The 15,624-nt window shown below is 39.7% G+C and overlaps 1 protein-coding gene and 1 non-coding gene across 8 annotated transcripts in view; one reads left to right on the forward strand and one right to left on the reverse strand.

Annotated features, from left to right (window-relative positions):
* NFATC3 (nuclear factor of activated T cells 3) overlaps window positions 1–15,624 on the reverse strand; it is a 139,653-nt gene that overhangs the window by 13,031 nt on the left and 110,998 nt on the right. The window contains exon 10 of one of the 7 annotated variants that reach the window (XR_004523199.2): window positions 6,786–6,898. The exons of 5 other annotated variants lie outside the window; for them this stretch is intronic. Coding sequence is in view for 1 of the 2 variants with exons in the window: in XM_033844119.2 (XP_033700010.1) it covers window positions 592–692 (101 nt within the window). In the remaining variant the exon portion in view is untranslated. Of the gene's footprint in view, window positions 1–588; window positions 693–6,785; window positions 6,899–15,624 lie in introns of all 7 variants that reach the window. One more of the 7 variants, XM_033844119.2, reaches the window with a different exon arrangement.
* On the forward strand, window positions 3,593–3,699 carry LOC117309328 (U6 spliceosomal RNA). The gene has a single exon (XR_004523616.1). It is a non-coding gene; the product is annotated as a U6 spliceosomal RNA (small nuclear RNA).

The following is a 15,624-nucleotide window of genomic DNA, read 5'->3' on the forward strand; positions in this document are numbered from 1 at the left end:
AGCTGTGTGAGGGAGAGGGAGTGGTATGGTTGCTTGCTGAGGCACAGAGGCCTGAGGCCCAGCCCCCTCCTCACAAGCACTGACTCCTTCCAAATGGAGCCCCAGATGAACTACCAGCGTGCAAACATGGGCCTAAAGGACAGGCTCAAGGGTAAACGATCCAGGTTGCCTCTGGCAAATGGCTAACATTTCCTGCTTTATTTCCATTCCATACTGCCTCACATCAAAACTTAGAGCACCTGACCAGAAATGAGTAGGCTTACACACCTTATCAGCAACCAAATTTACTCCGCATCCAAGCCACAGAATTCATATAGACAGGACTCCCTCTGCTTTGGTTCAATAAATCCAATCAACACTTGACTTTTATTCAATCCCAGACTAAAATTATAAGTGTGAGAGCCTGAGTGTAGTTAAATTTAAAAAGCACTCTTACAGTCAAAGTTTAGTTCCAGAGATAATGAGTGGGCCCCTACCAAGAAGATGCCCATGTATACCCCCTCCTCTGCAGCACATGCAAATCTGGCCACTGCATGCAAATATCAGACTTGGGCAGAAAAACAGTGACACATTTCAATCAACACTCACCCTCTAGATTCTCCAGAAAGGAGGTGGACATGAGAGCTCACTGTGGTTAGGCCATTTCTCTGCTGAACCTGATGGCTGGTGTTCCAAGTCAGACATAAACTGGTCTGTGTCAAAGAAGACAACATCACAACTGAATGGAACAAACCAGAGGGTAACAATCTACTACATGCCCAGCTTGTTTTTTTCTATAATTAAGAGGAATTTAGTTGTCCTTTATCTGTCAATCACTGCATAAAATGGCTCCCCGCATTTTATTAGATAATATAAATATTGAAGTCCAGAGAGTTTAGGTAACGCTGATTTATTTTCTAAATTTAAAAGGGCAGTTATTTTAAAAAGTTACAATGGTGGTTTTCAGTGATTTTAAAGGACAGATTTAGTTTTAAATAAACTAGTTTTTATTAGATTAGATCTATCAGTGGTTCCCAAATACATGTCTGTGGCTACATCACAGTTATCTGGGCACTTAATAAAAAAAATAAACTCCTGGGCTCTACTTCAGAGCACAGAATCAAAATGTCTAAGGGTACGAGCCCAGAACACTATACGCATAGGTAAATTTGTGGGTCATGGAGGAATATTTTCTAAACTGAAGTTCACATCCATTAGCAGGCTATGAAATCAATTCAGCAAGCTGAAATCAGTATTTAAAAAAATAAATAGAACAAAATAGAAGATAAGCTACATTTTTTTAAATAAAGGTTAAGGATTGGCTTGTGAGCCTTTCATGTTAGGTGTGTATGTTTTTTGTGTTTGTTTGTTATGTAATAGATCATGCTATAAAACTTACTTCTTATTGTTAGAAGCTGTCAAAAATGTTGAAAGTCACTGTACTCAAGAAGAGTCACTATTACCAGTTTTGTGATAATCGCTGACACACACAGATGCCCAGTTAAAGAGTCCAAAATACAATGAGGCAAAACCTCCTCCTGTGACCTATAAGGAATTATTTTTGGCCTTTGCTGTACGAATTCAAATAAAAGGACCTAACCTTTTATTAGATTCTAGAAGAATGATTATTTTATCTTGGAAGAGAAGAAACTGTAGTCTCTGTGAACTAATTAATACCCTCCTCTTAGGCAGATAAAAGAGGGAAAACAGGGCTTCCCTGGTGGCGCAGTGGTTGAGAGTCCGCCTGCCGATGCAGGGGACACAGGTTCGTGCCCCGGTCCGGGAGGATCCCACATGCGGCGGAGCGCCTGGGCCCGTGAGCCATGGCCACTGAGCCTGCGCATCCGGAGCCTGTGCCCCGCAACGGGAGAGGCCACAACAGTGAGAGGCCCGCGTACCGCAAAAAAAAAAGAGGGAAAACAGAGGAGGAGCCAATCTGTTCAAAATGCAGCCTCACTAAAGGGGTCAAAACAAAACACAAAAACCAGAAATCCTTTGTGAATAGGCAAAATTTTTCTGCCTTAAGCTTCTTTATTACTAAATTTGAGATCACTCACCTAGCTTTCAGGGGTGATTTAAGGATTACAGTGTGTATGAAGTATTTTAAAGACTCCAGATATATTGTCAAAAGTCTGCCTTCTGAGGATGCCCAATCTTCACAACTGAGTCCTTCAAAACAGATTCTAAAGTGTAGAACATGTGAGTCCATGTAAATCAGCACATAAATTAGAAGAAAGAAGTCCAGGCCAACAGATGCTGGGGGCTTTTGTGAGTTGTGTGATACAGTGGTAGTTTCAGATTGTGCTTATGGAAACTTGCAGTCCTCGAGACATTTTTCTAGTTCCTTGAAACACTGTTGACAGCTCCAAAAAATACCTGATTTCTCTTCCTATCACAAAAACTTTCACCAGACATTTACAGAATTAACACTAACCCTTAAACTCTTCCAAAAGATTACAGAGAAGGGAACATTTCCTCTCTCATTCTAGGGCCAGCATTACCCTGATATCAAGGGCAGACAAAGACACTACAAGAAAAGAAAACTACAGAACATCTCCTGTGAATATAGATGCAAAAATCCTTAACAAAAGTACTAGCAAACTGAGTTCAGCAGCATACTAAAACGGTTATACATCATGACCAAGTGAGATTTATTCCCAGAATGCAAGAATAGTCCAACATACGAAAAATCAATGAATGTAATATAGTATACATTACTAGAATGAAGGGAAAAAAACACATATGATCATCTCAATTAATTCAGAAGTATTTGACAAATTTCAATACTCTTTCAAGATAAAAACACCCAATAAACTAGGAATAGAAAGAAATTTCCTTAACATGTTAAAGACCATATATGAAAAACCCACAGATAACATCATACTCAATGGTTAAAGACTGAAAGCTTTCCCTCTAAGAGCAAGAACATGACAAGGATGTTCACTTTTGCCACTTCTATTCAACACAGTACTGGAAGTTCCAGCCAGAGAGATTAGGCTACAGAAATAAAAGAAAGAGGTAAAATGACCTCTGTTCACAAATGACATGATCCAATACATAGAAAGCTCTGAAGAATCAATATACAAAAAAATGTTAGCACTAATAAATTACAGGATATAAAATCAACACACAAAATTTAGTTGTATTCTATACACTTTTAACAAACAATCTAAAAAGGAAATTTATAAATCAAGTCCATTTACAATACCATTAAAAAGAACAAAATACTTAAAAATTAACCAAGGAGGTGTAAGATTCGTATATTGAAAGCTACACGTTGCTGAAGGAAACAGAAGATCTAAATAAATGGGAAAACATCCCATGTTCAAGACTTCATATTGTTAAGATGATAATACTACCCAAAGCAATGTAGAGATTCAATGCAATCCCTATCAAAATCCCAATAGCGTTTTTGCAGAAACAGAAAAACCCATCCTGAAATTCATATGCAATCTCCAAGGACCCTGAAAAGCCAAAACAGTCTTGAAAAAGAACAAAGATGGAAGACACACTTCCTGATTTCACAACTTACTACAAAGCTACAGTAATCAAAACAGTGTGATACAGGCATAAGGACAGACATACAGACCAAAGGAATAAAATAGCCCAGAAAATGCTCACTTCAGCAGCACATATACTAAAACTGGAATGGTACAGAGAAGATTAGCATGGCCCCTGTGCAAGTATGACACACAAATTCATGAAGCATTCCGTATTTTTAAAGAATCTAAAAAGAGTGGATATATGTATAACTGATTCACTCTTCTGTACAGCAGAAACTAACACAACACCGTGAATCAACTATACTCCAATAAAAATTTAAAAGAGGGCTTCCCTGGTGGCGCAGTGGTTGAGAGTCCTCCTGCTGATGCAGGGGACACGGGTTTGTGCCCCAGTCCGGGAGGATCCCACATGCCGCGGAGTGGCTGGGCCCGTGGGCCATGGCCGCTGGGCCTGTGCATCCGGAGCCTGTGCTCTGCAACGGGAGAGGCCGCGACAGTGAGAGGCCCGCGTACCGCAAAAAAAAAAAAAAAAAAAAAAAAAAAAAAAATTAAAAGACAAATAACCCAGAAACAAACCATGACAATATACAGTCAATTCATTTTCACTTTCAAGCAAGGGTTCTATTGGACATGCAAAAAAAGAATGGAAGCTGGACTCATCCTCTATACCATATACAAAGTTAACTCAAAATGGATCAAAGACCTAAACATAAGAGCTAAAATTATAAAACTCTTAGAAGAAGAAAACATAGGGCAAGTCTTCATGACCTTAAATTGGGCAACAATTTCTTAAGTATGACACTAAAAGCACAGGCAACAAAAGAAAAAATTGATAAACTGGACTTCATCAAAATTAAAAACATCAAAGGATCCTATCAAGAGAGTGAAAAGACAATCCATAGAATGGGAGAAAATATATGCAAATAACTTATTTGATAAGGATTTAATATTCAAAAAATATAAAGAACTCCTACATCTCAACCAGAAAACCAAACTCAACCAAAAAAATGGGCAAAATATTTGACTAGACATTTCTCCAGAAAAAATAAACAAATGACCAATAAGCTCATGAAAAGATACCCAAAATCATTAGTCATTAGGGAAATGCAAAATAAAACCACAATGACACCACTTTACACCTATTTAGGATGGCTTTTTTTTTTTTAAATAAACCTAAGTGTTGGCAAGGATGTGGAGACACCGGAACCCTCATGCACTGTAAATGTAAAATAGTGCAGCCACTGTGGGAAAAATATTAGTTTGGCAGTTCCTCAAAAAGCTGAAAAAAGAATTCCATTTGGTCCAGCAATTCCACTCCTAGAATACCCAACAGAACTGAAAATAGAGACTCAGATACCTATACTCCAATATTCAAAGCATCACTATTCAAAACAGCCAAACGGTGAAAACAAACCAAATGTCTTTCAACAGATGAATGGACAAACAAAATATGGCATATACATAAAATGGAATATTATTCAGCCATAAAAAGGAATGAAATTCTGATCTATGCTTACAACATGGCTGAACCTTGGAAACATCATGCTAAGTGAAATAAGCCAGACACAAAAGGGCAAATGTTGTATTCCACTTATATGAGGTATCTTGAGTAGGGAAAGTTATGGAAATGGAAAGCAGAATAAAGGTTACCACGGGCTGGGTTGTAGGGAGAGAATGGGGAGTTATTGCTTAATGTGTATAGAGTTGCTGTTTAGGGTGATGAAAAAGTGCTTGAAATACACAGTGGTGATGGCTACACACTACTGTGAGTGTACTTAATGTCACTGAACCATACACTTAAAATGGTTAAAATGGTAAATTTTATGTTATGTATATTCTACCGAATTTTAAAAATTTCAAAAACAAACTGTGTGGGACTTCCCTGGTGGTCCAGTGGGTAAGGCTCCACACTCCCAATGCAGTGTGCCTAGGATCAATCCCTGGTTGGGGAACTAGATCCTGCATGCCTGCCGCAACTAAGAGCCCGCATGCTGCAACTAAGAGTCCATATGCCACAACTAAAGAAGCCCACATGTTGCAACTAAGCATCCACATGCCACAACTAAAAGATCTCGTGTGCCGCAACTAACACCTGGCACGGCATAAATAAATAAATAAAATAAGTATTAAGAAAAAAAACTGTGCGTTTTCTCATAGGAGAACATTGTATGAAATGACTGAATGAGGTTTTCACAGATCGAACCATTGACTCAAAGCAACACCTGGGGCTTCCCTGGTGGCGCAGTGGTTGGGAGTCTGCCTGCCGATGCAGGGGACACGGTTTCGTGCCCCGGTCCGGGAAGATCCCACATGCTGCGGAGCGGCTGGGCCCATGAGCCATGGCCGCTGAGCCTGCGCGTCCGGAGGCCACAGCAGTGAGAGGCCCGCGTACCGCAAAAAAAAAAAAAAAAAAAAAAAAAAAGCAACACCTGGAGGACTTCTGTAAATCCCTCTTAAAATTTATAAATCTGGGATATGGAATCTGTTCCTTTTTAAAAAGTTTTTATTTATTATTTATTTATTTAGGCTGCGCTGGGCCTTAGTTGTGTCATGCAGACACTTAGTTGCAGCATGCATGCAGGATCTAGTTCCCCGATCAGGGATTGAACCCGAGCCCCCTGCATTGGGAGCATGGAGTTTTACCCACTGGACCACTAGGGAAGTCCCAGAATCTGTTCCTTTTATTAAAAAGTTTTGAAAAATTAAATATTTATAAATTATGAAATATGTCTGTGGGAAGATGAGCAAAATTTCCCCACTCGTCCAAGCTGCCTCTTGACCAAGCTGCTTACTTTAGCCACCTTATTGATATATAGGCTTTTCTGGTTTATACAAACAGACAATGATCTGGTGGGTATTAGAAAAGAAAGGCTTTGGAATCGTAGTGTCGTCACTTACTAGATTGGTGACCTAAGGGAAGTTGTTTAACCCTTGTAAATCTGTTTATTTGCTTGTGAATTTGTTTACTTATTTATTCAAAGTCTCCTGAAATATAAGTGTAGGCACTCTGCAACATTTTATAGAAATACAATTATTATTACCTAAATTGATAAAGGCAGGACAATTACATTATCACTTAATGACCTCATCTAGTCTGGTGGCTTTAACTACCTCCTGCATGCCAACAACCCTCAAATTTATATCTTCAGTCTATAACTCACTTCCAAACTCTAGACTTCAGCCAACTGACTACTTTATATCTCTACTTGAATGTTCAACAGATACCATAAACAAAACACATCCAAAATTGAACACCAGATCTTTCTCCAAAACCTGCTCCATCCAGAGCCTTCCCCATCTTACCTGACAGCAACGCCATCTTTTCAGTTGCTCAGGCAAAACCCCATTGGTGTCATCTTTAACTTCTTTCTCTCACATCTCACATGGAATCTGTCAGGAAATGCTACTGGCTCTACCTTTAAAATACATCAAAAATCAGTCCATCTCTTAGTCCAAACCATCATTTCTGGCCTGGATTACTATAATAGCAACTTAACTGGTCTCCCTGTTTCTGCCCTTGCCTCTCTACCCAGCAGCCAGAGTGACCCTGTTAAAACCTATATCAGGGGCTTCCCTGATAGCGCAGTGGTTAAGAATCAGCCTGCCTCGCAGTGGTTAAGAATCCGCCTGCCAATGCAGGGAACATGGGTTCAAACCCTGATCTGGGAAGATCCTACATGCTGCGGAGCAATTGAGCCCATGCGCCACAACTACTGAGCCTGCACTCTAGAGCCCTCGTTGCACAACTACTGAGCCCACATGCCACAACTACTGAAGCCCATGCACCTAGAGCCCATGCTCCACAACAAGAGAAGCCACCACAATGAGAAGCCCGCGCACCGCAACGAAGAGTAGCCCCTACTCGATGCAACTAAAGAAAGCCTGCGTGCAGCAACGAAAACCTAATGTAGCCCAAAAAAACAACAGTAATTCTTAAAAAAAAAAGAATCCACCTGACAGTGCAGGGGACATGGGTTCAAGCCCTGGTCCGGGGAGATCCCACATGCCATGGAGCAACTAAGCCTGTGTGCCACAACTACTGAAGCCCATGTGCCTAGAGCCTGTGCTCTACAAGAGACGCCACCACAATGAGAAGCCCATGCACCGCAATGAAGAGTAGCCACTCCTCGCCACAACTAGAGAAGGCCCGCGCCCGCAATGAAGACCCAACAAAGCCAAAAATAAATAAAAAAAAAAACAAACCTGTATCAGATCATGATGACTCATCTGTTCAAAACTCTACAACAAAGGCCTACAAGACCCTATGTAAGAGTTCTTAAAAGTGTGATCAAGGACATGTGGGGTTCCCTGAGGACTTTTAAGGGAGTCTTCGAGGTCAAAATTCTTCTTATAATAATACCAAATTTTTTTGCCTTTTTCATTATCATTCTCTCCTGAGTTTACAGTGGAGTTTTCCACTCGGAAACAAATTGTATGTGATGACTTCATTGCTGTGATGGGTGATGGAAAGTGTCTGTGTATTCTTTTTTTTTTTGGTACGCGGGCCTCTCACTGTTGTGGCCCCTCCCATTGCGGAGCACAGGCTCCGGACGCGCAGGCTCAGCGACCATGGCTCACGGGCCCAGCCGCTCCGCAGCATGTGGGATCTTCCCAGACCGGGGCACGAACCCGCGTCCCCTGCATCGGCAGGCGTACTCTCAACCACTGCACCACCAGGGAAGCCCATGTCTGTGTATTCTTGTTTTCAAAAGTTCTCAGTTTTAACTTCTAATACAAATAAAAACTGATACATACAAACCACCTAAATAAAAGTTCTTGGGGATCCTCAAAAATTTTTAAGATTATAAAGAAGTCCTGAGAAAGTCTCTTCAGCAAGTGGTGCTGGGAAAGTTGGACAACTGCATGTAAATCAATGAAGTTGATTTACACACCCTCACACCATGTACAAAAATAAACTCAAAATGGCTTAAAGACTTAAACATGAGACATGACACCATAAAACTCCTAGAAGAGAGCATAGGAAAAACATTCTCTGACATAATACCAATGTTTTCTTAGGTCAGTCTCACAAGGCAATAGAAATAAAAACAAAAATAAACAAATGGGACTTAATCAAACTTACAAGCTTTTGCACAGCTGAGGAAACCATTAAAAAAAAAAAAACAACGAAAAGACAACCTACGGAATGGGAGAAAACATTTGCAAATGATATGACAGACAAGGGCTTAATTTCCAAAACATATAAACAGCTCATACAACTCAACAACAAAAAACCAAACAACCCAATCAAAAAATGGGCAGGGGCCTCCCTGGTGGCGCAGTGGTTGAGAGTCCACCTGCCGATGCAGGGGACATGGGTTCGTGCCGTGCCCCGGTCCGGGAAGATCCCATATGCCGCGGAGCGGCTGGGCCCGTGAGCCATGGCCGCTGAGCCTGCGCTCCGCAGCGGGAGAGGCCACAACAGTGAGAGGCCCGCGTACCACAAAAAAAAAAAAAGGGCAGAAAACACACGGGCATGCTAACAGATGCTCAACATCACTAATTATTGGAGAGATGCAAATCAAAACTACAATGAGGTACCACCTCACACTGGTCAGAATGGCCCTCATTAAAAAGTCTACAAATAAATGCTGGAGAGGGTATGGAGAAAAGGGAACTACACTGTTGGTGGGAATGTAAGTTGGTACAGCCACTATGGAAAACAGTATGAAGATTCCTCAGAAAACTAAAAATAGAATTACCGTATGATCCAGCAATCCCACTCCTGGGAATATATCCAGACAAAACTATAATTCGAAAAGATACGTGCACCCCTATGTTCATAGCAGCACTGTTCACAATAGCCAAAACATGGAAATAACCTAAATGTCCACTGACAGATGAATGGATAAAGAAGATGTGGTACATATATACAATGGAATACAACTCAGACATAAAAAAGAATGAAATAATGCCATTTGCAGCAACATGGGTGCAACTAGAGAGTATCATACTAAGTGAAGTAAGTCAGACAGAGAAAGAGAAATATCACATGATATCACTTACATGTGGAATATAAAATATGGCACAAATGAACTTATCCACAAAACAGAAACTGACTCATAGACATAGAAAACAGACTTGTGGTTGCCAAGGGGGGCGGGGGGAAGGAGAGGGATGGACTGGGAGTTTGGGTTTGGTAGATGCAAACTATTATGTTTAGAATGGATAAACAACAAGGTCCTAATGTATAGCACAAGGAACTATATTCAATATCCTGTGATAAACCATAATGGAAAAGCATATAAAAAAGAATGTTTATGTGTGTATAACTGAGTCACTTTGCTGTACAGCAGAGATTTGCACAACACTGTAAATCAACTATACTTCAATTAAAAAGAAAAAAAAAAAGGAGTCCTGAGACCAAAAAGTTTGAGAACTGTTGCCCTACACGTTTGGCTCCCCATTACCTCCTTGACCACATCTCCTACTACTTTCCCTCTAGATACCTCATATTCCAGCCACACTGGCCTCGTTGCCATTCCTCAATAAGCCAGACATGCTCTTACCTTAGGGTCTTTCCTCTGCTTGTCCCTTTGGCCTAGAATACTCTTCCCCCAGGTATCTACATTGGTAATTTCCTCATCTTCAAGGTTTTTTCGTCTCATCTTCAAGTTTTTGATCAAATGTTACCTCATCAATGAGGTTTATTTACTGTATTTAAAATTGTACAGACTTCCCTGGTGGCACAGCAGTTAAGAATCTGCCTGCCAATGCAGGGGACACAGGTTCAATCTCTGCTCCAGGAAGATCCCACACACCGCAGAGCAGCTAAGCCCGTGTGCCACAACTACTGAGCCTGTGTGCCACAACTACTGAAGCTCACGAGCCTAGAGCTCGTGCTCTGCAACAAGAGAAGCCACTGCAATGAGAAGCCCGCGCACCACAACGAAGAGTATCCCCTTCTCGCCCCAACTAGAGGAAGCCCTCACGCAGCAACAAAGACCCAACACAGCCAAAAAAAAAAATAAATAAAAAATAAGTAAATAAAATATTTTTGTCCCTGTGAATGGGTCATTTCCAAAGGAACTCAGAAACAGGATAAGAATTTTAAAACAGAATACATCTTTAGACACTGGCTTTGTATCTTACACTTGACAGACATCAGAAAGTTACTATGTTTATTGTGTTTATAGAAGTGAGATTATATAAAGTAATCAACGATAGTTATTTCAGAAGCCACTAAACACGTGCAAGACAATCTAAATTTCAGACAGACCTGGATTCAAATGCCAGTCCCAGTGTCTGTGGTCATATAACACTGTGCTTAAACTCTCTCAGCCACATCTCTGAAAATAAGGTTAATAATTCACTTTTTACAGATTATTGGGAAGAACTAATGAGCTACTAGCAAAGTGCCTACCACAGTGTTCAAAAAAAAAGTTTTATTATCAAGAAACAGTAACCATAATTCATTATTATTATTTTTAGATTGTAAAACATTTATCACAGATACATCCAGGTTTCAAAGATGTTAACATGTCTGAAATAAAAAGTGCCCAATAGAATCAATGAAATACATACTATAAATAGTGTTGGGGCAACCAGTGAAGTATTTAAAAACTAAATTTAGATCCCACCCTCAATACCTTACAACTCAGTGTCTTATACTCCAATAAAGTCTAGGTTAAATAAAAAATTTAAATATTAACAGTAAGATCATTCAAGTCCTAGAGGAAAATATAAGTGGGAACTTTGTATAACATTGGGGTGAGATAAGCCTTTCTAAACAAGATTCCCAAAGCACAGATCAAAAAGAAATGCTGTGGAGCAACTGAGGCCGTGCGCCACAACTACTGCGCCTGCGCTCTAGAGCCCATGAGCCACAACTACTGAGCCCATGTGCCACAACTACTGAAGCCCATGTGCCTACAGCCCGTGCTCCACAACAAGAGAAGCCACCACAATGAGAAGCCCGCGCACCACAACGAAGAGTAGCTCCCACTCACTGCAACTAGAGAAAAGCCCTCGCGCAGCAATGAAGACCCAATGCAGCCAAAAATAAAAACAAACAAACAAACAGAAATCAAAAAGAAAAGATATATTAGGTTGGACCACCTAAATATTTTACATTTCTATAGACCAAAACACTATTTTAAAAACTGGTAAACAAACGAACTGGCAAAATATATATGCAATACATGTGAGACAGAAAATTAATTCATTAATTATTTTTAAATACACTTTTTGAAGTGAATTTATTTTGAAGACTTCTGATATGCTGTGATATGCTGGCTATTTACTGGTAACCTCTCTTGGATTTTTCCCAGTTTATGTATAAATTTTAGTGTCAAGTTGATTCAAGGAAAAAATTTTGTTCATATACAATATAACTAATTTGTGCCATGTAAGATAACACAGACACACCTGACATGAGAAATAAAAGGTCTTCTCAAATGCTTGCTCTTGCTTCACTGGGTCTAAAAATTAAATTTTCTTATTATATGTCCAAGAGTGGTTGTGTCTAAGGTCCTGAATCCCCATCATGATCCATTCTGCATAAGCCATGATCCAAAGCCTACATGGGTATTATTTGTGGGACTTTTTGCCTCTGGAATTATCCATCATAAATATGTTTGAGGCTGGATGGTACATGTATGCCTCCCAGAAGAGTATTCATGAGTTACCCAGAGTCCTAGTTGAAAGAGAAAGTTCAGTATTATCTACCTCCCTTCACTACTGAGCCCCTAAGTGATTCAACACCTCATTTGGGACCCAGTCTCATCATTGGCTATGCATGGCTTTCTTTTGTTTTATTTATTTAAATACAATAAACACCATTAAAGGAGTATCCAACAGGTGGGCTAGCACACTGACAATAATATTTACCCTTCTGCTCCTCCATACCAGTCTCCTGATTTTCCCATCCAAGTTAATCACCTGAATCTTGTATTTATCATTTCCTTGCAACTGGAAAGCAGGTTCATCTGCTTGTCACCTATATAGAACTGCAGCAGCAGAGGTCACGTCTAGAGTCCCTGTTTACAGTCAAATTAGCAATTGCCCTACATTCAGGATCAGCATGTTACTGCACAGAGCCTGCAAGTGGCAGTGTCAGTTTTCACCACAGCAGCAGGTCAGGCTATATTTAACATGTACCCTCTTCTCTGCTGAAGAGCTGTAGCTACGGTTCTGTTAGTCTGTGAAAGAAGGAGGACAAGGGGGAATTGAGGGACTCTAATGGAAAGTTCTTACTGGATTCAGCTCAATCACAAATTAAATGGGCCTGTATTTAAAAGTCTAAGACAGTCTAGTTTAACAATACTATAATCTTAATTAAAATGCTCAAAACACAGCTGTGACAATTTCTATATTTTTGTACTGTTTTAATGTATATCACTTGGTCCAAATCTGGGACATACACACCATAATGCACAGAAGTGTTTAGGAAAAATTACAGCTCCAGGCACACAAACTTTAACATCTGAGTAAACACTCACTGATAATTTTACAGAGTAGCACATGCTTTCCAAGCAGGGGCAATGGTACACTTAGGTAGCAAAGAAAAATGAAAGTAGCAAAAGAATTTTGAACAATACTCTAATTGGTTGAGTAAGTATATATTACAGCCTTCCAAGGGGACTGCTTGAAAGAGAACATCAATTGGTAAAGGTCAGTATTCTGCTGCTGCTACTACCCCAAGGAATAATCCCCCTGAGGAGGGAGCCGCATTACTCTGAAAACGAGAAATGTTTCTGGGACTCTTCTGAGTTTGGAAGACTGACATGAGGGGTCAAAATCACCTCAATGAAACTGAACAAGGATTCAGTTTCTGAACAAACTAAACTGCAAAGTTTAGTCCTGGGTTCCAAAAACATATGTAAAAATCCACAGTGGAGAGGTGGGGGGTGGGGATACAGAATGGATGTGATTTAGTTATGACTAATGACTAGCACTTATGACTCACTAAATTAACAGCAAGATGGAGCTAAGAAAATCCCCTGACCTAACACCAAACTGATAAATAAAGTCTTCCGAACAAGGAAGGTGACGGTCCCAATCCACTTTGAGCTGGCTAGAGTGTTCCCTTCTGGATACGCCCTGCGAAAAGGAACTAAACACCAGGGTTCAAACAGAAGGGAACTACCATGTTAGTGAGGCTGAGGGAAGGATGAAATTGCTGGAGTGTTTTTAAGACTTGGGAAAGAGATCAAGATTTCACAGATGTGAAGGATTATTACAGAACAATGATTAGATTTGTTCTGCATTATTCCAGAGGCATCAGAGCCCACATAAAACAAGGGCAGCTGGAACTTAAAAGGCCCTGAGATGTTCCAAAGAATCTGGAGATGAAGAGACCAACAGGAATATAATATCACTAGGGATACCAGAGTATGAATTCCAGTGTGAAAGACGAGGATGGAGCAGAGAGCCTTTAAAACTTCATCTATACTGAGAATCTAGAATTTTAAGATTGCCCTGGCCCCTCTCACAAACCAAGGCTCTGCTAAGAAAACAGCACTTTCTTTCATCTTTCTGCTTGCTCTACATCCACAGTCTCAAACCACAGACTGATGAAAAACATGATTGCAGATACTGAAAAAGCTCTTAGAGTACTGAATTAGGAACCAGGAGACTTGGGTTTTAGTCTTTACTCTGCTATTAAATCAGTGTTACCCTGGATGAATACCTTAAGCTATGTAAAACTCAGATTCTTTATCTATAAAATGGGGGAGCTGTATTACAGTATTTTTAGTTCTACAAGTCTTGAATTTCTGAGCTGAGGTGCACTAATATCTTCTCTATTAAATGTCACTGAATTTATAATAAAAAATTAAGGTGTTAATGTCCGTATTTCTAAAAGTAACAGTCAAGTAATACCTGAATGATTCTTGACAGACTCCATCTTAATTAAAAATTTCAAAAATAAAAAGGATATTTTATTTGTCTTAATCTTTAATTTGATAAAAAAGGGGTAAATAAATATAAAACAAATAGGATTAATGAAAGTTATTAGGATTAGATGATAAGTATATTTAACTAGTATAACACAAATTTAAAGAAATTACTTGTGTCCTCTAGTTGCGGAGTAGAAATTACTTTGTACTTAATGCTTAGCACAATATAGAAAAGGTAAAATTAAACCTGAGCTCAAGCTAACTGCAAAGTTCACTTTAAGTATTTCTAATCCTTTTTGGCGTGTTTTATGGCTTACTTTTAAAGCTTATCAGAAAGGGGCCATTCAAGTACTACAGAGTTCCAAGTACTGGGGAGTTCAAGGCCTATGAAATATGTTATTATTGTTTTTTTAAAGAATTTATATTAAAACTCTGCAGAACTGTAGGATTTTCTAAGCCTCTAGTTTACCTTCAAAGGCAAATCCCCAAAAAAAGGGCAAATCCAAATAACATAATCAATGAGTCAGTTGGCAAACATCAAAAATTCATTTGATATTTGACAGCATCAAAATGTAAATTGCAAAAATTATACATCCAATAATCTGAGGTGCCCAGGAGTGTATTTTAGTTCTCCCACCCGCTCTTTAATTACTGCTAGCACCACTGAGCTTCTTTTTTTTTTTAAGCTTTTTTGTGGCTGCACCGCACAGCATGCAGGATCCTAGTTCCCCGACCAGGGATTAAATCCACGCCCCCTGCATTGGAAGCGCAGAGTCTTAACCACTGGACCACCAGGGAAGTGCCACCACTGAGCTTCTATCAAGTCTCCTGATAGGTGGCAATAAGGGAATTCATTAGCCAGTCCTTGTCCTCTGTGGGGAACTTTGCTTAATTGTGAATGGAACAAAAATGAAATTGCTTTTATATTTGCCCTCATAGACCTCATTTTTCCAGATTCTCTGTTTCTGCAACATATCTTCACATATTCAAAAGAATCTTGACACATTCGAAAGATGAAATAAATAAAAATTCCATAAAGCCTTTCTTTCCAATTTGCTGTCCCCCCCAAAATCACTCAATCTGTGGTAAATTAGAAAGAGCAGGTTCCAGCTTTGGTCTCTTTTTAGAAAAACAGTCTTCATTTGGAAAGAAAATGAGCTGGAATACCCAGCAGCTATGAGACCTGCTTAATAAATCTTGTGTTTTCAGTGGCATCACTGAAGTGGTAGGTTATCACACTCCAGGTCTCACCCTTTGTTTCAGGGATTAAAATTCTAAACACAAACCTTGAAAGCAATACAAGT

This window comes from Tursiops truncatus, chromosome 19 (genome assembly GCF_011762595.2).
Source record: "Tursiops truncatus isolate mTurTru1 chromosome 19, mTurTru1.mat.Y, whole genome shotgun sequence".
In the NCBI taxonomy this organism is placed as follows: Eukaryota; Metazoa; Chordata; class Mammalia; order Artiodactyla; family Delphinidae; genus Tursiops; species Tursiops truncatus.